The following is a 24,709-nucleotide window of genomic DNA, read 5'->3' as shown; positions in this document are numbered from 1 at the left end:
TGCCCATTTTTATGGTTATTTCTTGGTTATTTCTCCATTATATGGTAAACAAGCAGTGGAATATTCATGCCTCCCAATTTTAGAGGACATAGGGCAAATTTCTGGTGTCATCATGGCATTTATAAATTGTCCTGGCACTGGTGAGAGCGTAGCAGTGAGGGTGACCAGAGATCCCTCTCATCGCCATCTTGGTTTTGGTGGGTTTTGGACAGCTTCTTTACTGCAACTGGTTTTATCAGCGAGGTCTTTATGACCTGTATCTGGTGCTGAATTCCTATCTCATCCTGTGACTTAGAATGCCTAACTGTCTGAGAATGCAGCCCAGCATGTCTTAGCCTTATTTTACACAGCTGTTATTCAATATGGGGTTTCTCTGGTTCAAACACCTCTGACAAATGCATGATATATCAAAACTTATGGGATAAAACAAAAGGTGTGTTTAGTAGAATATTAATATAAAATAAATTATAAATGTTAAAAATTAATGATTATTTGTGCTTCATACCAAGAAAATTAGGAAGAAAAAGAAAAAACAAACAAACAAAAACAAACAAACAAACAAAGAAAACAGCAAATAAACCCTAAAGAAAACAAAGGGAAAGAAAGGACATAGTGAAATAGTTGAGATCAACGGGGTAGGGCAGAAAAATTAAATATCTATGCACAGTTATATGAACAATATTAATCTCACATGCTTTGAAAGAAAAAAGGAAAAAATAAATACAGGAGCAAATGCTTTATTCTGTTTTTTGCTGCGCAAAAATTTCAAAATTAATCTGTGCTGTACTGTTAGAAATCACATTCATTTTTGAAGGATTTGAATGACTGCAAGGTAGCATGAGGCAGGGGACTCTTTAGGATGCCGGAAATTTTTTGTTTCTGAAATAATCTGGATAGTCTTAGATCATAAAATTGTATTTTATAATGTTAATGCAAAAAAACTGTAAAATATTTCTAAGAAGTTTTTTCTGAGCCAATATGAGTGACCATTTTTGGGGAACAGTCCTAAGAGGTTCTGAGAAAGTGTGTGTGAGGCACTCTGGTTACAATTTGGTTTTATAAATTTTAGAAAAACAGAAATTGTAGGTAAAATAATAAATGAATACATAGAAGGTATACATTGGTTCAGTCTAAAGAGGAGGAATATGTTCAAACAGGGGCTTACAGGTCATAGATTGATTCAAAGATTCTGACTGGTAATTGGTTAACAGAAATAAACTCTATCTAAAGACTTGAAGTCAGTAGAAAGAAATGCCTGAGTTAAGATAAAGAGAGTTGTGGAGGTCAAAGCCCTTGTTATGCAGATGAAGTGCCATAAAGCCATCAAGCTCTCTGTTAATCTCTCCTAGATCAGGAAAAACATAGAAAGGGAATACCTGGCTGCAATAATGGAGATTCTCTACTAATGCAATTTTCTCCCACAAAAGAGGACCTTGTAGGACCTTTCCAAAATATGACAAAAAGATACACATTGGGGTAAAATATTTTTATTTCCTTCAAGGTCTGCTGTCATGTGATGCTATACCAGAGTCAGGTTAGAGAGAAAGCCACATTACACCAGAATAATCAAAAAAACATTTGTAATGAAATCGTACGTTTTTTAGGATATGATTTAACCCTTGCCATGCATGGCCTTAGGATTTGTTTATAAATGGGTACCTTATTTCCATAAATAGTCTTTTTGTCCATCTTATTGTTTCTACGTTGATGTAAACTCCAAAAGGGAGGGAGTATAATGAGGCATGTCCAGGAACCCTTTTACCATCAGTCCAGGAATTCAGTTTTCCAAATCTCTCTGAGGTCCTTGAGGCCAGGAGAGGACCTATTCAGTTAGTTAAGGATGTTGAGAATTGAATTTCTGGTGTACAATATTTATAAAAATATGTAATATTTGATATGTATTTTATATATGAAGCTGAATTCTTTTTTTTTTTTTTTTTTGAGACAGAGTCTCACTCTGTCACCAGGCTGGAGTGCAGTGGTGCGATCTCGGCTCACTGCAACCTCTGCTTCCCGAATTCAAGTGATTTTTCTGCCTCAGCCTCCAGAATAGCTGGGTCTGCAGGTGCTCCACCATGCACCGTTGATTTTTATTTTTAGTAGAGACGAGGTTTCACCATGTTGGTCAGGATGGTCTCTATTTCTTGACCTCGTGATCCACCTGCCTTGGCTTCCCAAAGTGCTGGGATTACAGGTATGAGCCACTGTTCCTGGCCATGAAGGTGAATTTTATTTTATTTTATTTTTGAGACGGAGTTTCGCTCTTGTTGCCCGGGTTGGAATGCAATGGCGTGATCTTGGCTCACTGCCACCTCCGTCTCCTGAGTTCAAGCGATTCTCCTGCCTCAGCCTCCTGAGTAGCTGGGATTAGAGGCATGTGACACCATGCTCTGCTAATTTTGTATTTTTAGTAGAGATGGAGGGTCTCCATATTGGTCAGATTGCTCTGGAACTCCCAACCTAAGGTGTCCACCCTCCTTGGCCTTCCAAAGTGCTGGGATTACAGGTATGAGCCACCATGCCTGGCCCGAATTTTAATATAGTTTTTAAAACTCTTAAAGAATGCTTAAATTGTAGAGTGAAAAACATATGTAGAAATTTAGTTGTATAAAATCACGTGAAGAGTCCAATACATATTATGTTGATCTGTATTTCTTGAATATTGGAAGTATGAGAAAATATGTTTGAAGATAATACCAGGGAAAAAATAAAGGAGACAGTTCATAGAGTCTGGTGTGTTTCATAATTGTTTTTTCCAACCTTATAGTGGAATAGATTATACTTTTACATGGAAATTCAAGAAAACATACAACAGGAGAAAGAAAATAAATATATTTGTAATACTCCCAGCCCCAAACAATTGTATATTTTTGGTTATGTCTTTTGTGTTATTCTCTTTTTTACATTATAAAATTAAATAACCATGCTTTTTTTTTTTTTTTTTTTTTTTTTTGGTAGTAGTATTGTAGCAGGACCAGCCGCAAACCAAACTCCACAGACACAGAGTTAAAGAAGGAAGAGGTTTATTCGGCTGGGGGTATTGGCAAGACTCCTGTCTCAAGAGTCGAGCTCCCCGAGTGAGCAATTCCTGTCCCTTTTAAGGGCTCACAATTCTAAGGGGGTGCATGTGAGAGGGTCATGATCGATTGAGCAGGCAGTGGGTACGTGACTGGGGGCTGCGTGCACCAGTAATTAGATCGGAACAAAATAGGATAGGGATTTTCACAGTGCTTTTCTATACAATGTCTGTAATCTATAGATAAGGTAACTGATTAGGTCTGGGGTCGATCTTTAACTAGCAGGCCCAGGGTGTGGCGCCAGGCTGTCTGCTTGTGGATTTCATTTTTGCCTTTCAGGTTTTACTTTTTCTTTCTTTGGAGGCAGAAATTGGGCATAAGACAATATGAGAGGTGGTCTCCTCCCTTATTATGTTAGGTAGTCAGGAAGACATGAACAGCGCAGGAGAGCCAAATCCCCCCAGGAGCATCAGGCAACCATCAGGTGGTGGTCAGGCAGTTGTTAAAACTGTCTGTCTAAAATAATAGTTAGTTGCAGCCAGTGCTAAGGAAAGGCAGTAGCCCAATAGGTAGCAACATCTGAAACTGGTGATCAGCAGCTTCCTGACAAGGCCTCAGAAGTTGGGCAAGTGCACTCGAGCATACTCACTAACAGAAAAAATAGGAGCGTTCAACTGGTATATAATTTTCTCCTGGAAGCACTCAACAGGTGAGGACAGAACACCTCAAGAGATTTTAAATAAAATAAATCTTTTTCATAGAACTTAAGCATTGGTTTTATAATATATAATTGTAGAAGTAATGAAAATTGACAACTATTTATTTATTTATTTATTTATTTTTTTATTATACTTTAAGTTCTAGGGTACATGTGCATAACGTGCAGGTTTGTTACATATGTATACTTGTGCCACGTTGGTGTGCTGCACCCATCAACTCGTCAGCATCTAGAACTAGATGTACCATATGACAACTATTTAAATCTACAATTATTTCTATAAAAATAGAGAAAAAAGTATTCTAAGTTATCTAAACATCTTGCTTTACAGATAAGATGACTCATGTCTAAACAGGTAAACATACTTATCCAGTGTCAGATAGTTTAGGATAAACTAAATTATACATTAGTTTATCCTATTTCCTAAATAGGATATTGCCTAAATAACTTATTTTTTGAGAACTTTACCTTCTTCTTACAGTAAAATACTTAGATTAAAAAAAATCTTATTCGAATTATATATCCAACTGTACTCTGTTGTATGAGTCAATATAGTTGATTAGATAAACCATAACAATTTCTTCTACTTGGAGACTCTGTGAGGAAGTTTGGGAGAATTTTTGAAAAATGAACCACCTGAAGAATTGGTAGTAAGTAGGTCGCCGATGGAGGAAGAAGGAATTGTGGGTATTAGTTTATCAAAGAAATGAAATCGGCAGGTGGCAAATTCCTAGGCAAATAGGGGCAGGTTTCCCGTGAAACTGCACCTTCTGGCTCGAGACAGCCTGAAATCTGAACCCCAGGCTGCCCGTTCCGCATAGAATCCACACCCAGAGTGAAAGCATTCTTGATGTCTGTTAGCCAGTCAAATGATGGTTTCTCCAGTCCCACTAATGGACCACTCAGCACACCCTTCCTCCTGCCCATAGACCAATGAGCATGTACTTCATTCTGAGCCCATAAAAACCCCCAGACACAGACAGACATGGGGAGTACCCCTCAGAGGGTAGGAGCTACCCACTTTGGGTCTCTTCTCTGCTAAGAGCTATTCTGTCACTGGGTAAAAGCCTTCTGCCATGCTCACCCTCCAGTTATTGGTGTAACCCCATTCTTTCAAGAACTTGGGCCCCACCAAAAGGCGGAGGCTGAAAAGGCTGCAATGCTTCCCTGGCCTTCTTGCTGAGCTGTGGGCAGGCCTGAAAAGAGCTGTAACACATTCCTGGCCAGCTTGCCAAGCTGTGGGTAGTGACACCATCCAGATCATCGGTCTGTGAAAGTGAAAGTGAAGAGTGTCAACACTTCTGGTAGCCCAGATCTCAGGATTCCCCAAGCCAGAGCCGTAACACTATAGACCTCGGTGGCCACCCCATGTGATGAGAAGTGATGGCAGGGCTGAGAAAACCAGGGAGTTCTAAGTGAGAGCAAGGTGACAGGACTGAAAAAGCTGTTATAATCTTAGTCATTTTAAAAAAAATTTACTGGCACCTTTTATATCCTGAGCCTTGGTCTATGTCCCTGGGAAATATGAATTAAAAGAATGAACAAGAATACGGTTTCAATGAATTGGCATTTTAAAAACACGAGAAAAGATTAGCATAATAATTAACTAACTAACTAACTAAATAAATAAATAAATAATGTAAATTTAAAATGATAAATTCCTGAGATTCTGGAGGTGGGAATGAGAGAGCTGTGGCCCCCCGCCCTCCTTGGGGTTCTGCAGTTGCTGGCGTCTCCAACTTTTTTGTGTGCCACCACGTTCCCCACATTCCCCTCATCCAGACCCCAGTGCCTGCAGCAGAAACTGCTTGGTGTAAGCCTGGTCCAGCCGCAGCCTTATACAACATTGGCACCTGTGTAGGCACCTGGAGCTCCCCGCTGCACCATAGCAGCCAGAGCGCCTTGCTGTGTGGAGTGGCAGGATCCCACACTTGCTCGCTTAACACCCCCGGTAGTCCTGAACGTGGCTCACCCTCAGTGGGCATGGGTTCTGGGCTGTTATCGGGAGCCAAGTGCAACCTGCTGATCTGAGTTGGGGGAACAAGCTCTGCAGGTGAGAGCAGAACTCAAGCAGAGGCACCACCAGCCATAGAGGTTTCTGGCTGCCGAGAAGTGACACCCAAAGTATCCTGTGGCAGAAACAACTCTTATTTACAAGCTGACAAAACAATGGGAGAAACCAGAAATTATGTACTGGGATTATTGAGAGTACTTCTTATATTTTTAGCAGTTTTATTTCTGGCAACAGACTACAGGATTTCATTTCCCAAACATGGTATGAAAGTGTCTTCTATAAGCTCAATAAAATAAATAATTATGCATTTGTTTTGTAAATATTTCTGAATGATTTTTTTCTCGCATTTCAAGAACCATTAGCAAACTAAAGTTAAAAACCCAAATCCCATTTTAGCAGGAACTTTTATCTCAGGAAATACTGCTGTGTATTTTCACAATCAAACCTCCTCTGAAGGAGGCCTAATTACAGGCTTCATTATGCACCTGGTGAAAATTAACTTTTAAGCAGCCTTTAAAATACGTTTTTAAATTATCATTATGCAAAAACTGCAAAAATATCTGTAGCTGTATTTACAAAGCAAAATTGTTATAATCACCTCTAACATTCAGGAGCAACTTCAGGAAATAGAAACCCTCATTACTGATTCATGAACTTTTTTTATGAGCACAAATGTTATCACTGACATATGTCAACTGCTAAAATTTAACATGTACTGAATGCTAGTTCCTTAAAATTGACCTTAAATATCTTGGAAATATATTTAATTACTGGAAGAATGGTAAAGGTCATAAATAAAATATTTAAATATCATTATGAATTTTACTATTTTCTTAGTGTTAGCTTCTGGAAATAGTACTTTTAGAGAGAAATAAAATTTAACATGCACATTTTAAAAATGAGACTATTTTCATTTTGTATGCTTCATTTAAGGAGTAATGTTTCTTAAAATCGATCTGTGTGTGTGTCTGTGTATGAGTTAGAAAGTAACATTTTTTCCCACGAGTGTTGCTAAAAAACAAAATGCACTGCAGTCTATTTTGAGTTACAGCCAAAAACTAAAAATATACATGTACAAACAGAATTCCTTTTTTTTTTTTTTTTTTGAGACGGAGTTTCGCTCTTGTTGCCCAGGCTGGAGTACAGCGGCAGAATCTCAGCTAACTGCAACCTCTGCCTCCCAGATAGAAGTGATACTCCTGCCTCAGCCTCTTGAGTAGCTGGGATTACAGGCATGCACCACCATGCCCGGCTAATTTTGTATTTTTAGTGCAGACAGGGTTTCTCCATATCTGTCAGGCTGATCTCGAACTCCTGACCTCAGGTGATCCACTTACCTTGGCCTCCCAAAGTGCTGGGATTACAGGCGTGAGCCACCATGCCCAGTCCCGAATGCATTTTACAAGTAACAACTAGAGGTAGAAAAAGTAGAAACCGGAGGTAGAAAGGTTGGGCACTCAAAGCAGTTATGTGGTAATGGATGTGTAGCTGCAGCTGATGCATCTCTTTGTTTTGTTTTGTTTTGTTTTTCTCTCTCCAGCTATTTTTTATGAAAATACTGGGAAAGACAAAGATGTGGCATTTTAAAAACACTAGGATTTTTTGGCAAATTGTTTTGGGACAGAGAATTAAATCAAACAATTTTTCCAAAAGTAACTACTAGAATAATAATTAAATTAAAGGGACTCTTGATTTTTTAAATATTATGATATCAAAATCTAGTATTAGAAAACTCTGAGGTTATCAAATCTTATACTTCTTATTATGCTCATAAATTTAAATATTTAAATTACTGGGTACTAGTCTTAAACTCCAAATGGGATGTGCAAAGCTATAGTCTGGCAAGAGACCTCCTGTTATGATATTTTTCCACTTTTGCTTGAGATTATTATCAATCTTTGTTTTAAGTGAGATTCATTTCCCAACCTGGTCCAATCTTTATTTCAGCAGTTTCATCTTCCTTAAGACCCTCTAAACTGACCTATCTTTGGATATGTACAAGAATTATTAAACACCAAGAAAACCAATGGATAATCTGTGAAGATATCATGGGCATGAATTTACAGAACTATGCATTTATCTCAAGAAAGACTTATAACCAGTAATGGTGTATTTTCAGTTTTTAGAGTTTTTGTTTCATTTGTTTTGTTTTAATAAATGACATATGCGGCAAAAATTATAGAAAAGAAGAACAAATACATCCCAAGAAATTATAATAGAGAAAGGGCCTTAGGGAAGACTGAAAATGGGAATCAGATTCACAATTCCATGATTTTTAAAGAAGCATTTATAGGTTGAGGTTATGTCAATCCATTTATATCCAATGTAACCCAAAGAATAAAAGAACAAAATATGGATATAACTTAATATTGCTTTTAATACATATATTCTAATTGATTTTAATTAATTCTACTATTTTTTTCTAAACATTTATATATCTTTTTTCATAATAAAACTGTTTAGGATATGTAAGCCAACCAGTCTTTGATTCCTGTACTTAAAAAATGAACTGATTTACACATTACAAGAATGCAAATTGTTGATTTGATTCTAATTCAAGGTTTACAGTGTCCTGAAGGAAGAGGACAATTTATGGTTTTGGAGGGAAAAACATGTATACGAAATTAGTTTGATGACAAATATAACTGTATTTCTTTAGGCACAATTACTGAAAAACACTTTTTGAGGACATTTGTCATCTAACAATTATTAATTTGGCAACTGTTACAACAAAACAACAAAAACTCGAGAATGTTTAAAAGAAATAAAAGAAGCAGAGGCATACTTCCAAGTGTCAAAAAGAAATATGGGATGGTTTGAGAAAAGCAAAAGTCTTCTTGTGATGAGGCAGACTAAAATGTCTCTCATCATAGGAAAAGTTTCATGCTCAGAGCTGTTAATCTTATTTCATGTTCAAAGACATGCTTACTATAAAGGATATTTAATTTAAGTGATAACAGAATAATTAAGCAAGTAAATATGCAATATTTCAATTAAAGTTGAACTTGTTTTGTCTCTTAAGCAAACTGTCTAAAAAGTAGAGACAGACTTGTACCTTTTTCCTCTCTCACTGATTGCCACATTTGAATCCCAATCTAAGAAACAAATCCATCAATATATAGAGTATAAAATTTGCATGTGAAATAGAAGTATTTTAGAAATGTTCTCCAGTTAATATGGCTTATAATAGCATCAAATGCGTGCCTTTCACAGATGGCAAAACTTCTTGGCCGAACCCTGCATTACTTTTATGAAAATATCAAATACATATATACCTTATTAAATTAGAAATGAGGCCTATATGTTGCAAAGCATAGAATTTAAAAGTTGCTAATATTATCATAATTTATCTTGACATAAAAATCACAACTGTTGAAAATACACACACAAGAATTGTAGAATTAGAGAATATATCTTTTATTTGTAGGATGAGAGTGTTAACTCTGAGAGAACATGGTATAACAAAACATATTTAGGACAGCATATTACTTAAACAAGTAACCATGGTACTAATTTTATTGTTAATTTATGTAGTGTATGTATATATTTTTCTGCATTTAAAGTTTTCATTATTGTTTTTCCTATGAATAAGATCAAATTATGACATCTATTATAAATAAATGTCATTTTATTTTTTATTTTAATTTTATATTTAAATGTTTTATTTTTTATCTTCTTTCCCCACCAAACACACTGATATATAAATGTAATAAAGACACCTACAACTAATCTCTGCAGTGTTGAATGCTGTTCCTGCAAAATACTCCATAAGCTAAGATTAAGTTACTAAGATATGTGGCAAAAAACCATGAATATGTGAGATTATAGAGATTTGTTTTATATTAAAACAAATGCACAATTTTTTAGCCAGCAATGCAAACATTGTTTATATAAATCTTATATATTAATTTAGAGAGTATCATTAAAGTTTATAAGTGTGCACATTTACACACACACCCATATATATATGCATATGTGTACATCTTATGTATAGTAACTGCTAAAACCTATATATAAAGCTTACGTTTTAAAGGCTAAAAACGTGTACATGGCCACTGCAGGATTACACCTGTAGCATTAATATTGATAACAAGATGGTGTAAGTTTGTCAGGCTTTTTCTTTTGATGTCTTAGGCAGTGAGACCACCAGGAAATATAAACGAGAAATACATTGAAAAAACCACATTTCATAATGAAGATATCCTTTAACTAAGGTATATCTGCCAAGAGTAAGGGAATAACTGATATGAAAAAAATATGATGGAACAACTGGCATAAGGGAACGTAGCACAATGGGAAGAAAAATGTCTGTCATATAGATACTCCATACTTAAAGATCTTCTTCTAGTCCTACAAGAATGTGCAAATTTCCTAGGTTACTATTTGTCAGGATCCAGTTGCAAAAACAGAAACTATTCTTAGTCTTTCTGAAAAGGGACAATTTATTACAAGTAGTTGATCATATAGCTGAATTGGGTATATATGATTTAATGCACTGACATTTCTTTTTAAGATAATTAAATGATATGCAATTTAGTTGAATAGATATTAGGGAGTGAAAATTTTATTGTTGTTATTGTTTTCTCCTTAGAAATTTTAATAGTATGCTTTGGGAATTATAAGGCTTTTAAAAGGGCTTTTTGTTATTTCTTTAGTGGCCATATATGTTAGTAATAAACAGTCCCTGCCCAGTGCATATAGACCTACTTTACAATATACTGTTATATATATATATATAGTCACATATGTATATTTTATATATTGTCATATATGCATATAATCTAAGAGCTTTAATGAACATATTTTATTACATATGCATAATCTGAGAATTGAAAATGCTCCACAGACTAACAAATCTAAAGAATCACAATTAAACAATAAGAAGAAACTGAACATTTCTTTTAAATATATATATATTTATTTATTTATTTTGAGACAGAGTCTCGCTCTGTCGCCCAGGCCGGAGTGCAGTGGCGCGATCTCGGCTCACTGCAAGCTCTGCCTCCCGGGTTTACGCCATTCTCCTGCCTCAGCCTCCCGAGTAGTTGGGACTACAGGCGCCCGACCCCTCGCCCGGCTAATTTTTTGTATTTTTTAGTAGAGACGGGGTTTCACCGTGTTAGGCAGGATGGTGTCAATCTCCTGACCTTGTGATCCGCCCATCTCGGCGTCTCAAAGTGCTGGGATTACAGGCGTGAGTCACCGCACCCGGCCTCTTTTAAATATTTTAAATAATGTATACTTTGATTTATACAGGTCGTCTCTTTGTCAAGTATATATGCATGCTCACATACAAACTCACACACACACGTGCACATAGGCTTTCAGAGAAGATAGGTATTTAAAGATTTAAAAATAAAACAAAATTTTCCACTCTTAATGTCCCCAAATTACCAATGTACTTTCGCTTTGCAAGTGCATACAATCCATTTGAAAAATATATATATATTTTTTTGTGTATGTGCATATATATGTGTATATATGTAATACATATGTATATATGTAATATACACATATACACACGTACAAATATTTTGAAATATATTTCAGAAGATGTATAAATATAATTTACATATAAATATGAACAGTATATATTTCAAAATATATATTCAGAATGATTTTCAAATAATGTAGAGACAATATTTTAATTGTAAATTCCAGTAGTATGATAGCATACAATGTCTGTATTATTAATAAATAAGGTACACAACTAAATAAAAATATTATGCTTATAATACAGGTATAATTTCCACAAGAATTTGAACTAATGACATAATACCTATGACACATCTCACTAAAATTGAACAACAAAATAATTAAATTATTGTCAAAATAATGTGGGGTTCAAGTAATTTAAATGTCAAAACTTTGAAAAATATTTACTTTAAAAATCAGATGCTTTTTAAATTAAATTTTATTTTTTAAGCCACATAAGAACTGAACATATTTGGGAGATACATAGTAATGTTTCAATACATATAATTTATAGTGATCAGATCAGGTAAATTAGAGTATCCATGGTTTCAAACATTTATCATTTCTTTGTGTTGGGTACAAAATCTCCTTTTAGCTATTTGAAACTAAATAGAATATAATGTTCTTAACTATAGTCATCCTACAGTGATATAGAACACCAGAAATTATTCTTCCTACCAAGCTGCAACTCTGTATCCTTTAACAAATCTCTCTCTAGTCTCCCTTTGCTGCAGCTTTCCCAGCCTGTAATATCCTGTTTTATTTTTTACTTCTATGATATCAATTTTTTTAGCTTCCACATATAAGTAATAACATGCAATGTTTAACTTTCGGTTCCTGGCTTGTTTCATTTAACATATGCCCTCCAATTCCATCCATGTTGTCCCGAATGACAGGAATTCAGTTTTTATGGCTGCGTAGTATTCTATTGTGTATATATACCACATTTTCTTTATCCATCCAACTGTTTTTGGACGCCTAAGTTTCTTCTATATCCTGGCTATTGTGAATAGCGCTGCAGTAAGTATAGGGTGCAAATGTCTCTTTAATATACAAATTTTCTTTTTCCAGTAATGGTATTGCTGGATCATATGATAGTTCTATTTGTAATTTTTGAAGAAACTCCATATTGTTCTCCACAGTGGCTGCTCTAGTTTACCTTCCCACCAGCAGTGTCTAAGAGTTATTTTTTTTTCTGCATCTTCACCAATATGTTTTTATTTTATTTTATTTTATTTTATTTTATTTTATTTTATTTTGAGACAGTCTCACTCTGTCACCCAGGCTGGAGTGCCTTGGTTTAATCATGGCTGTCTGTAGCCTTGAACTCCTAAGCTGGAGCAATCTTGAGTAACTGGGACTACCTACTGGCATGTGCCACCACACCCAGCTAATTTTTACTTCATAAAAGTGTTTTTTTTAGAGACAGAATCTTGATATGCTTTTTAGAGACAGAGTCTCGATATGTTACCCAGATCTCAAACTTCTGGACTCAAGCAATTCTCCTGCCTTGGCCTGTCAAAGTGTTAGGATTACAGACATGAGCCACAACGGCTGTCATATTTTTTGTCTTTTTGATAATAGTCACCCTAGTTAGGATGAGATGATATCTCATTGTAGTTTTGATTCACATTTCCATTATGAATAGTTAATGTTGAGTGTTTTAAAGATATACTTATTCGCCATGTATATGTCTTCTTCTGGGAAATGTCTGTTCAGTTCACTTTTTCATTTTTTAATCAGGTTGTTTCTTTGTTGTGATATTTTGCCTTATGCAAATAGTATTGTGAAGTATTAATGAAGTAAGACAATTTTATTCAAGTACCAATCCCATGCAAATACATTCAGAGCTGTTCTTAGTTAATTGCATTTATAATTTATACTTTTTATTACCATGTGTATTACTCTAAACTTAGTGAAATTTTACTATATTTTTACTCAGTGTATATACTGTTGCTCATGAATTGTTGGAGTATAGTAATTAACTATCCTTAATTAAGTCTTATTTATTGAATTTTATATGTTGCCATTTTCTAGAGGAGATTTTTTTTTTTTTTACAATATGAATGGAATCATTGCTGATTTTCTATGAATATATGAGCTGAATTTTCTCAGATAAATCTTATGTTTCTTTTGTGCCCACAAAGACATCTGGATACTCATCAGAAGTGTAAAAATTCCAACTAGAAGAAAAAAGAAATAATTATTATTTCTTTCTTATTTCTATCAAATAAGTTATATTAGGAAAAGGATCACTAGCATGTTTAGCTTTTAAGATGTTTCCCAAATGTTGCATAATTTCTTATCAATTTTCATTATTCATAACCATTCCCTAGCAACAGCCAATCCATATTGCGTGAATGAATAAACACAGAAAATACATTACAAAATTAAAAATGAAACTAGATATTTTACATACCACAACCACAAAATACACCCAAATGAGGATTTATTTTTGTATTTAAAAATTTTCAATAATAGTTGCCTATATGCACATAATATTCCTCTACATGCATATAATAAACCACATTAATTGTGATTCAAAACTTTTGTACAATATAACAAAATGGATAAAATGGATATTACATATGTCCTTCTACTAAATGGAAATCATGCAATTCAGCTTCTTAGTGTGTGTTAAAATGCTCAGTATTCAAGATGAACTCTCATACACCCTAACTCTTCCTTTGAAGACAAAACACATACACATGCCTGTGCACATGCACAAGAAGAAATTTCAAGCGAAATGCATTGTTATCAAAACTTCTTCTAAACAAAACTTCATTGCTTAATAAATACATTTGGATTACAATTCTTGGCTTGGATTAAGCAACAACTGTACAGAGATAAAGAGCAAAAGTACTTCAATATATTTTAATACTGCTAAAAATCAAACTCAATATGAAATTATAAAATCTTTTTGCAAACATGCTATACTTTAATACCATAATAACTTTTTCTCAGAAACCATTTCTTCTAAAGATGCATTTATTTGATTAATTGTCATTAAATCTAGGTCTTACCTGGCAGTGTTTGTGTCATGACTGTGAAACTAATCCATGATCCAATCTGTTATATTAAAACTTAAATTAGCACATACATAAATGTAATCTAGTAATTTCTTCACTTGTGGCTTTGAATAGGTAATTTTAAGGCTTAAAATATTAGAAAACTTATAGATAGGAATACATTTTCAAAAAATAATAATTTAATATTTTCATATAAAGTCACAAGCAATCTCATAAAATGGGATCATATTTATAAGAAAATGAAAGACTGTTTAATATTTGAAGAAATTGTGATTGAAATGTTCTATTTTTTATACCATGATCTATAGATAAGACTTCTCTATTTTTCTTGTATATATTAATTTATAATACATGTAAATACATAAGCACATTCATCTAGTATATCATGAATAGGATTCAAGTATTTACATACATAAATAACATACCTCATAGGTGTAGTTAGGACATGAAACCAGGAAAAACATCCATGTGAAGGGGTTATAATTTGGACTTGGGAAACAGGCATTGTTTCCTTTTGCAAAGGAAAGTAAAATGTCAATGATGCTACATCTTGCAAATCTGATCATATGCTTATTATATAATACGAAGTCCCCAAAATAACTGTGTACCACATGAAATGTCATCATATATTTATAGCAACCTATTTCACAAATTATTCAGAAGAGACCCAGCTTTAAATGTTATAACCTTTTGACTCAAATAAAATAGCTGTCATTTTCATACCATGTCTACAGTTATGTTGCTGTAACATTGCAGAGAACATAAGGATAATTAATTCTTTAAGATCTTAAATATATATAAATTATTTTTACATTATAATAATTGAAATAGTACTACATACTGAAATTATAAAGCGTGTTTTAACATTTGCCCACCTCTTCACATTCCCCTTTGCTATCAAAGAAGATATATTTGTTTGAGATTATTAAATACCTCAAGATTCCTTGTATTAAATTGGTGATAATCATAAGGAATTTTATAAAGATGTCATTTATACCAGAAAAGTATGCAAACCTCTCATAAAATGATTACATTTAATATCAGTATAGTTAATATTCTGAGATACCACATTTCTGTTCAGCAATCAGGATTGATATTTACATCTCTCATTATCCTTCACATATTGTCACTTTATTTTTGTTAATTATCTTTCCCCTTTCAATTGTTTTTAAGAAACCTTTTAGGTAACAAATTTTTAATGATTTCAAGTTGAACTTGGAGCTGTGACATTTGTAAAAGTCAATATGAATTATAAAATTACCGTTTGATTCTCCATACTAAGATTTAGTCAGATAACAAATCAGCTAAACTCTTTTACTTACAACTCTAAAGTCATAATAAAATGTCAGTGTGTTGTTTTCAAAATTGTAGCAATTGCTGAAATATCAAAGTTAAAAATTATGCTAAGTATTGTGCAGATTTTACTACTGTTCACAAAAATAAATATCTAGGTCTTTTGATATTACTGATTTTTTACAGCATTTATGTAGACACCTTTGTGTAATGTCCGTATATTAATAAAATAAAGATAATTGAGGAATCTACCCAGGTTATAGTCACTGAATTTCAGAGGCAGAAGGTTCAGGGAATAGTCTGCTTTAGAGCCTGTGGTTTATCAGTGTTCAGCCCCTAGAGGTGTGGAATGACCAAGGGTCTGTAAATCTACATTTTTTCCAGATCTAGTTTGTAGATTAAATAGTGGATGTGCCTTATGACACAGAAAAATATATGTATATAGATAATATAGTTTCAAGTATACACAGTTGCTATTAACTGTAATATTAAATAAGTTTAGGAGTTACTAATTTAATACTTACATTCTTCATAAATGTTCTCTCAACCTATAGTTATTATAATAGAGCTTCTATTAAATTAAAGTTAGGTTTTTTGCATTAAAATGCTACATCACCAGGTTCTTATTTAGGCATATAAGGTTTATTCCATTGCTTTAGGGAGTGCTACTGGGAGAGAACCTTCAACTTCTGTACTCCCTATAGTCGGAAGCAATCTCACCCAAGGTCACACTGACTGATTTAGCTTTAATACGGTATTTGATCAATATTGAAAATTGATTAACTCAATTCAGGAGAACATAGATTTTTCATTCCAGTTTTAGAATGTTCCATGCAATCACTAGAGACTTGTTGAGACTATATTGCTCTCAATTTCCTACCTAAATATGATTTATTTCTTCTACCATAAAAACCACTCCTTAACAATCTTCTTGAGTATTAATCTCCATCATGGCATCTGCATTGCAGAAAACCCAGCTTAGATAGTTGGCACCGGGAGTGGCCCAAAAAGTAGATGTGGGAGTGGCATTTTAGAGTTGAATGACTTACCAAAAGGCCTGCAATGCATACTCCATAGCTGATGGTAGGTGCAGACAGATAGCTACAGGTACAGGGTAGCAATCCAAGTGTAAAAACCTTTTACTACTTGGATATTGTTATGTTATTGTGGTTGAAAACAATATTCTATCTGGTCTACTATTACAAGTGTGATTGAATGGCTCAACAAAGACATCTAAAACAAACTGATACTTGGCAATTAAAAGGCAGTTGTGAAAGTTAGAGGTCCACCTAGATAGCGTGCAAAGAGGCCCGAAGAAGGCAAAAAAGCTGAGGAATAAGTCCAGGTAGTCAAACTCCAAAGAATATCCAACTCCAATCCAATGCAGATCTGTTAAGTCAAGTTTGTTTACCACACAATCTTGGAATGTCTAGGTTTTCATAAACTCCTTGATCCTGCAGAGGTGGCCCACTCTTCCCTATGAAAGTTGAGCACACCCTTCCTTAAAAGCAATACAGAACGCACTACACTGCAAGAAAATCCCCTTGAAAATCTCCCCTATCTTTTCTTCTAGCCACTACAACTAGGGTTATATCACAATATAAACTACCTGAGGTTGTTCTGGGGATGATAGAGAAAAAAAAAAGATAATGTCCCAAAGGAGCTGCAGAACCTATCCAGCATGAACCAACAAAATATAGGAGAATACACATGGGATTGGAATCTGAGGATGTTTGAAGGGTAAAGTATAAACTTGAATAAAGGTTTGTTTATGTTTTTAGAGCACTGTCCTGGAATATAGGAGTAAATATCCTGCTAAGATTGTACAAACACACTACTAATATGTACCTGGAATCATGAACAAAGCAATGGCCCACAATAAGTACAAAGAAATGTTAGAATTTCCATGGCAGACTGGGAAAGAAGACGCTAAGTGCCTTAGAGAAATAGAAATCCTAGAGCAGATAGTCTATGCAAGGCTGAAAAGAGAGGACTTCTTTCTATGCAAGGAATTTTTCCCCGTTTCATGGTCTCAGGATTTTTTTTAATGTTCCATGGGAGAGCCAATACGATATATCACTTTTCAAAAATATGAGGAATATGGTAGTAAAAGGAATATCATCATTACTAAGATTCGTGTTAACTTTTTGCTGTATCAGGCTGACTGTAAGTGAAGTCATCTTAGAACTGAGATGACTAGTAGTGAATGGGATTAAAGGACACTTCCTCACACCACTCCCTAGAAAATCAAGGCAGTTCCAATTACAGCACTTAATTGTTCCTGAGCCAAAATGAGCGACCTGTTCATAGGAGGCTTGACCCACAGAAAGTTATGTTTGACTAATAGAATACAATGTCCGTAGAAGCTAGACAGTTGGATATCCAACAATGCTATTGCTAAATTTAGACAAATACAATAAATTATAGATGAATAGTTAAGAGATCTGATACAGCTGGTGCAATGTCAGATCTACTGTTTCTTTCCCAGTATTGGAATGTGAATCAGTTCTAAGACTCCAAACTCACTGATGGAAGAATAGCCTGGGAGGAAAGGTATTCTAACACCAAAACAAATGCACATCATAATGATTTCAGTGATCTTTACTAAAAGGACTTTATTGATTCAGGGAACCATATACCAGAAAAAAAAGTGTCATTTTCACATTTTAAGTACGGTCAGACAAAGTGGGTTCACAAAGGTGGTAATTTATCCAGATCATAAATAAATAATAATTGGAATATATATACTTTGTAGTTTGCACAATATCTACATTTGCTGAAGTTTTCTTCGAACTGTCATATCCTCCAAGAAAATGTCCTTGACTAAAGGGAACTGCCTTACAAGGTCTTTTTCTTCCGCAGGTAGGCACACATCCAACTTATCTGTCTCCAGGCATTCCAACTCTTGACACCTCTACAGGATTATTCTAGCTTCAGATACCCAATAGAGTTGACTAAGACCATTCTTGTGACTACATCACAGCTCAACTTCCCCTTTGGCATAGTTCTCATTCCTTGCCTCTTTTCCATAATTCCTAATAACTTTCTTTTATACCAATGTCTGCCACCTGAGAATATGACTCATGACACTTTGTACAATCAATATTAAATGGTTCCCTTCTAGACATAAACCATGCCTAAAGCACATCTAATAGATATTACAACAAACTTCAAGTAATATGTAAGTGAGGGAATAAAAATTCAAGAGTAGGAGACGCCAATTTAGAGCTGACACAGGAACTGATAAAGATTTTATGTAAGGAAAAATAATGCATTGAGTATGCAGCTATTAATAATTCATAATCAGAAGATGAGTGTTCAATTTGAGAAAAGATTTGGGATCTGATAGATCAGAACCCTGGATAGGGAGAAATTGAATACAATTATCCGAAAGTAGTTGAGGCCAAAGGTTGTCATCTTGGAGGACATTGTTTTTAAGAAAGAAAATGATGCCCAGAGAAGTTTGCTCAGAGAGGGAAGGCATCATGTGGAAGCTTAGAAGGGAAGGGGAGGAAGGAAACATGTTCTGGGATTCAAGGAATTTAGAAAACAAGGATGTTAGAGGATGAGAAGACACAATGAAAAACCTCCTGTTTCCAGAACACACTTTTTTTTTAAAGAGATTTCAGTAACCTCATCTGTAAAAAACTATGTTATTTTTCTTCAAGGTCAATTCACACATTTAATGATTAATGTAAATCAATCAGCATTTACATGATACTTCTATGTGAATAAACTAGAAAGTGTTTTTGTTTGCAGACAAAAACTAACCCACCACAAAGAAAACAAAACAAAATGTAGAGAACACACACACAGAATTACCAAAGAATGTAACCATTAAGAAATCCCAAAACTGAAAATTGATATGGAAAAAAAAAAAAAACAAGAAAATATAATACAAAATAAGAGTTGACTGTACTCAAGAAATTGTGGACAAAGAAGAAGCTTTCCCAGTAATATGAAATACATTTTCATTTGCTTAAGGATGTAACATTCAATAGAACAGAGGATATTAAGTAGATAGAAAGAATAGCCAAAAAAAAGGGACAAAGATAGTTAAAGAGAAAGTGATGGAGAAGCTGGAGACAGAAGAAGGAACATAGGTACAGTGTCCCCTCACACACCACAATGTAATAAAACTAATTTTAAAATTGTAATTTGAGGAAATGTTTTAGAACTTAAAAAAAAAAAAAAAAAAAAAAAAAACCATGGATCAACCTACTAGAAGAGTACCCAGTGATCCTGGGGAAATTGGTTGCGAATTATCAACACTTAGACACTCCCTCAAAATTCATAGATTTTTATAATAAAAAAAGTCACCTGTGTCTTGAAGCAAATAAAAACATCATTTAACAAAAGAGAGAGAATTAGATTGGCATCTGATTCTGCAAGAGCAATATACAAAGTAAGATAAAGAGTGAACATTAAAAGAGGGCGGCCTTCTTACATGAACAATTTCAAAATTCCTGGATGACTTAAAATTTTCATTTTCAAATGATGAGACCATATTCTAGATAAATGAAGAAGCTTGAGTCGATTACATTGCTAGTCACCTAGCTAAGATTAAAATCTGTGATATTTAAACATTGGCAGTGCTAGCATTTTATTAGATTATATTGTGTTTTGCTTCTCTACTAAAAAAAATTAGACTCTCAGATATTTTTCACTTGTGGTTCACATGCATCCAAAGAAAATTCAATGTATCTATGAATTTGGATCAGATAAAAATGGCATTCAACCTCTTAATGAAATATAGGCTTCACTCCATTGCAAATGAGGACCACAAACTACAAGAGCATTGGCCTTACGTGTAATTTTTTCCACCAAGATGAAGCACAGATATTTTTAAGTCACAGTACACTTCTTTTTAAATCTGCATATACGTAATTTATAATCAATACTCAAAAAGTTGAGTACTCATCACAATGTTGTATAATGTTGTAATAACAAACATATGCTTATATTCTAGTTTTTTCATATATTCACAATTGTTTTAATATAATAAATTTCCTTTATAATTATATGTATTTTATTTTATGTAACAATTATTCTGGAAAATGTTTTATATGTTTCACTAGCCTGCCAGAAGTGTGGAAGGCAAGAAAATGTTAAGAAATTCAGGTTGATGTTGAAACATAATTGAAGAGTCAAATATGCCTTTATGTTTTCAGTTGAATTATTAATAACAATTAGTCCAAATGATAAACAAATGTTTCTCATTTTTATTTGAATTTACAATTAAATTATATATTATATAGAGTAAGCAGTTAGGAATCCCTACATATAATTGAGCCTAAATGAGATGACTGATTTACCAAAAATATCTTTAAATAATGGAGACACTGTAAACTTTTTCAAATACATAGGTGAGTATAAAAGCAATTGAGTTTTTGCATTGTTGGAATTTGCTGTTTTATATTGGAATACATTATTAAACATGTGATTATGCTATACAACATTTTAATTGGCATTTCTCACTTTATATTTTTTGCTAATGAGTTATCACTTGCTGGTATTTTTTGTTTATTTTAGTCTATGGAAATGATGTTAGATAAAAAGCAAATTGAGCAATTTTCTTTAAGAGTTCAAAAGGGCCATGGGCCAGGCACAGTGGTTCACATCTATAATCTCAGCACTTTGGGAGGCCAAGGCAGGAAGATCACCTGAGGTCAGGAGTTTGAGACCAGCCTGGCCAACATGGTGAAACTCTGTCTCTACTAAAAATACAAAATTAGCCAGGCATGATGGTATGCTCCTGTAATCCCAGCTGCTCAGGAGACTGAGGCAGGAAAATCGCTTGAACCCAGGAAGGCAGAACTTGCAGTGAGATAAGATCATGCCATTGCACTCCAGCCTGGGCTATAAGAGAGAGACTCCTTTAAAAAAAAAAAATACAAAATGGGTCATGAAGCAGTGGAGACAACTCACAACATCAATAAGACATTTCTCCCAGGAACTGCCAATGAACACACAATGCAGTAGTGTTTCAAGAAGTTTGGTGAGAGCCTTGAAGACGAGGAACATAGGGACTGGCCATCAGAAGTTGATGGCCAATTGAGATGAATCACCAAAGCTGATCCTCTTACAACTACAGGAAAAGTTGCCAAAGAACTCAGTACTGACCATTCTACAGTCCTTTGGCATTTGAAGCAAATTGGAAATGTGAGAAAGCTTGATAAGTCAGTTCCTCATAAGCGGATCAAAAATATTAAAAAAAAATCATTCGGAAGTGTTGTCTTTCCTTATTCTATGTAAGAACAATGAACCATTTCTTGATTGGAATTTGACGTGCAACAAAACGTGGATTTTATACAACTGGTGATGACCAGCTCAGTACTTGGACTAAGAAGAAACTCCAAAGCAGTTCCCAAAGCCAAATTTGCCCCCTCAAAAAAAGGCCATGGTCACTGTTTGGTGTTCTGCTGCCAGTCTGACCCACCACAGCTTTCTGAATCCTAGCAAAACCAGTATAATTGAGAAATATGTTCAGTAAATCAATGAGATGCATTGAAAACTTCAATGTCTGCAGCCAACACTGGTCAACAGAAAGGACCCAATTCTTCTCCATGATAGTGTCTGACTGCACATCGCACAAATAATACTTCAAGAGTTGAATGAATTGGGTTACAAAGTTTTGCCTCATCCACCATATTCGCCTGACCTCTCACTAACTGACTACCACTTCTTCAAGCATCTGGACAATGTTTTGTAGGGAAAATGCTTCCACGATCAGCAGGGGGCAGAAAATGCTTTTCAAGCGTTCATTGAATCCTGAAGCATGGATTTTCATGCTACAGGAATAAACTATTTCTCATTGGCAAAAATGTGTTGATTATAATGGTTCCTATTTTGATTAATAAAGATGTGTATGAGACTAGTTACAATGATTTAAAATTCATGGTCCAAAACCACAGTTACTTATGCACAAAACTAAATATACTACTAACTTTGAAATGTTCTCCCAGGCATTGATATTCCAGTGCCATTGTGTTTTTCAATGAAAGATTATCATTATTACAAAAAAAAATTAGAAGTCATTAGAAATAGTGGGACTGCCTCAAATATTGTACAAATGAAAGGAATATTGAGAGTTTGGTAATTTGGATATTCATCAAGTGATTTTATACTGCTTTTATTCTTAATCATTAGTTCATTTATTTACATATTTAAGTGATGTTGTTTAGGGTATGTGAGGAGGGTGATGGTGTGCATGCACACTTCATTTTAGAAAAATAATTATTAGAGAATATGATTTTGTTCAAATATTTGGAAAAATTAGACATAAAAGGGAAAAATGTGGCATACATATTTCCAACTACTGATATTTTGATTTTTAAAGATTTTTTGAAGTAAGATTATAAAAATAATTATTAACACAATTCACTCTAAAGAAAAGAAAAAGAAAAAAGAACTAACCTGTGTGATTGGGATGAGACAACATTACATTAATGAAATGATTCCCAGCTTCACAAATCTGCAAAACATTTTAAACATTTTCAGTGTGATATACCTCTGCCTATTTAAAAAAAAAATGTATTCAAGTGACATATAAAATATGTGTAATACATTAGTCCCAAAGATTCAAAAGATATATATTTTATTCTAATAATAAGAAGTACTTTTTAAATTACAACAATGAAAGAAGCTGTTGCTGGTATATATTGAATAAAAATAATTAGTCACAACAAGTTGGAAATTCTGAAGATATTTTTCACACTGATAATCAGGTTTAAACTGTCTTGTTAATCAGCTTTGTACTTGTTACTATGGGGAGACTTTCAGATCATACAGAGACAACTTTTGCTGAAGACAAATTTGGCATAGGTTTATGTTAATCTCAGTTCATTAACAGTAAAACTCTTTCTAGTGAAATGGTGATTGTTTGATTTTCAGCTAGTTTCAGCTCAGTTTAGAAAACCTACCATGAGCAGTGCTGCTACCCAAAGAAATCTGCTGCTTATCTGTCAAGACTTCCTGATCATATACACTCTACTAGTGGTCCCCATTAATAGGCCACTATGTTCCTCCAAGATCAAAGGCTTACCACCATCTCCTGAGACTAATAATGTTCTCAGTTTGCAACTTGTTTCCTGTAAGGGTAAGACCCTTCCTTTGCCTGCCATATATACCTCATCTGATTTAACACAAGGTATGTATTTGACATATAAATACTATGTTACTAATAACAGAATGTATTATTCTAAATCTTTATTGTTTGAAGTCATTCAACTTGTAATATATCCCAAAAGTTGAGCACTCATTAAACTCAGTATCTTTAATGTTATTAATATCATAAAATATGTCTGATTTTGTTCTCTTCAACCATTTCTGTATGTATTTTTCATATATAATAACAGTTCTATGGACTTTAATTTCTGGATGTTTCTCACAATAAACAACTGATATACATTTCAACACTTTCTAAATTTTAGGAAAAAAATAGATTGAAAGAGAAAATTTAAATCAATGTTCATCATCTAGAACTGTTATGTAAAAATGCTACTTAAAATAACCAGCTTCAATAAATTAATTCACCCAGGATCTAACGTAAACAAATACACCAAATATATTAAATCCTTATTTAAAGATCCAGAAAACAATGCAAATACAAAATGTTGTAGCAACATAACTGTACAAAATAATTATAGAAAAGGCTTTTGGCTTCTTAAGTTAGCATTAGAAAGACAAAGTGGAATTTCAAATTTTCAGGTAATACGTTTTTAGCTGAAATTTTTACATGTCAATGTGGATATGTGTGTGGGCTTTTGTGGCATGAACCTGCATTCACATGCCACATACTTCATTTACTATGTATGAAAGATTAAGTAAATTTCACATTTGGAATTTCATTTCTTCACTCAAATGCAAATATTGATTTCTGTCTCCAGAGAATTTATGATGATTGAATGAAGTCAAGTACCCTGCACATCATATTTGCTCAATAAAATTATTATGACAATTTTAGTTACCAATTTAATCAATAAAAACTTCTGCAGATTTATCCTACATTAATCTCACTTCTCTAGACTTCATTCTCACAAATCGTTAGCACTACAAAATCCATAATTACTAAACTAATGGTTTGTTACATTTCTGTTTAATCTTTGTATCTTTTGTACATCTTTCAACTTAGACAACTTGTCATATTTATTTTCCATCAGTC

The 24,709-nt window shown here is 33.9% G+C and overlaps 1 protein-coding gene across 1 annotated transcript in view; it reads right to left on the bottom strand.

Moving 5' to 3' along the window:
• Window positions 1-12,753: 12,753 nt before the first annotated feature.
• TECRL (trans-2,3-enoyl-CoA reductase-like) overlaps window positions 12,754-24,709 on the bottom strand; it is a 125,922-nt gene continuing 113,966 nt past the window's right edge. The window contains exons 9-12 of the mRNA XM_011940295.1: window positions 22,963-23,020; window positions 14,679-14,764; window positions 14,248-14,293; window positions 12,754-13,407 (exon numbers count right to left, since the gene is read on the bottom strand). Coding sequence (XP_011795685.1) covers window positions 13,280-13,407; window positions 14,248-14,293; window positions 14,679-14,764; window positions 22,963-23,020 — 318 coding nt within the window. The 3' untranslated portion in view covers window positions 12,754-13,279. The remainder of the gene's footprint in view (window positions 13,408-14,247; window positions 14,294-14,678; window positions 14,765-22,962; window positions 23,021-24,709) is intronic.

Source organism: Colobus angolensis, unplaced genomic scaffold (genome assembly GCF_000951035.1).
Source record: "Colobus angolensis palliatus isolate OR3802 unplaced genomic scaffold, Cang.pa_1.0 Scaffold189, whole genome shotgun sequence".
Taxonomy (NCBI): domain Eukaryota; kingdom Metazoa; phylum Chordata; class Mammalia; order Primates; family Cercopithecidae; genus Colobus; species Colobus angolensis.
This window is presented reverse-complemented; position numbering and strand designations above follow the sequence as displayed.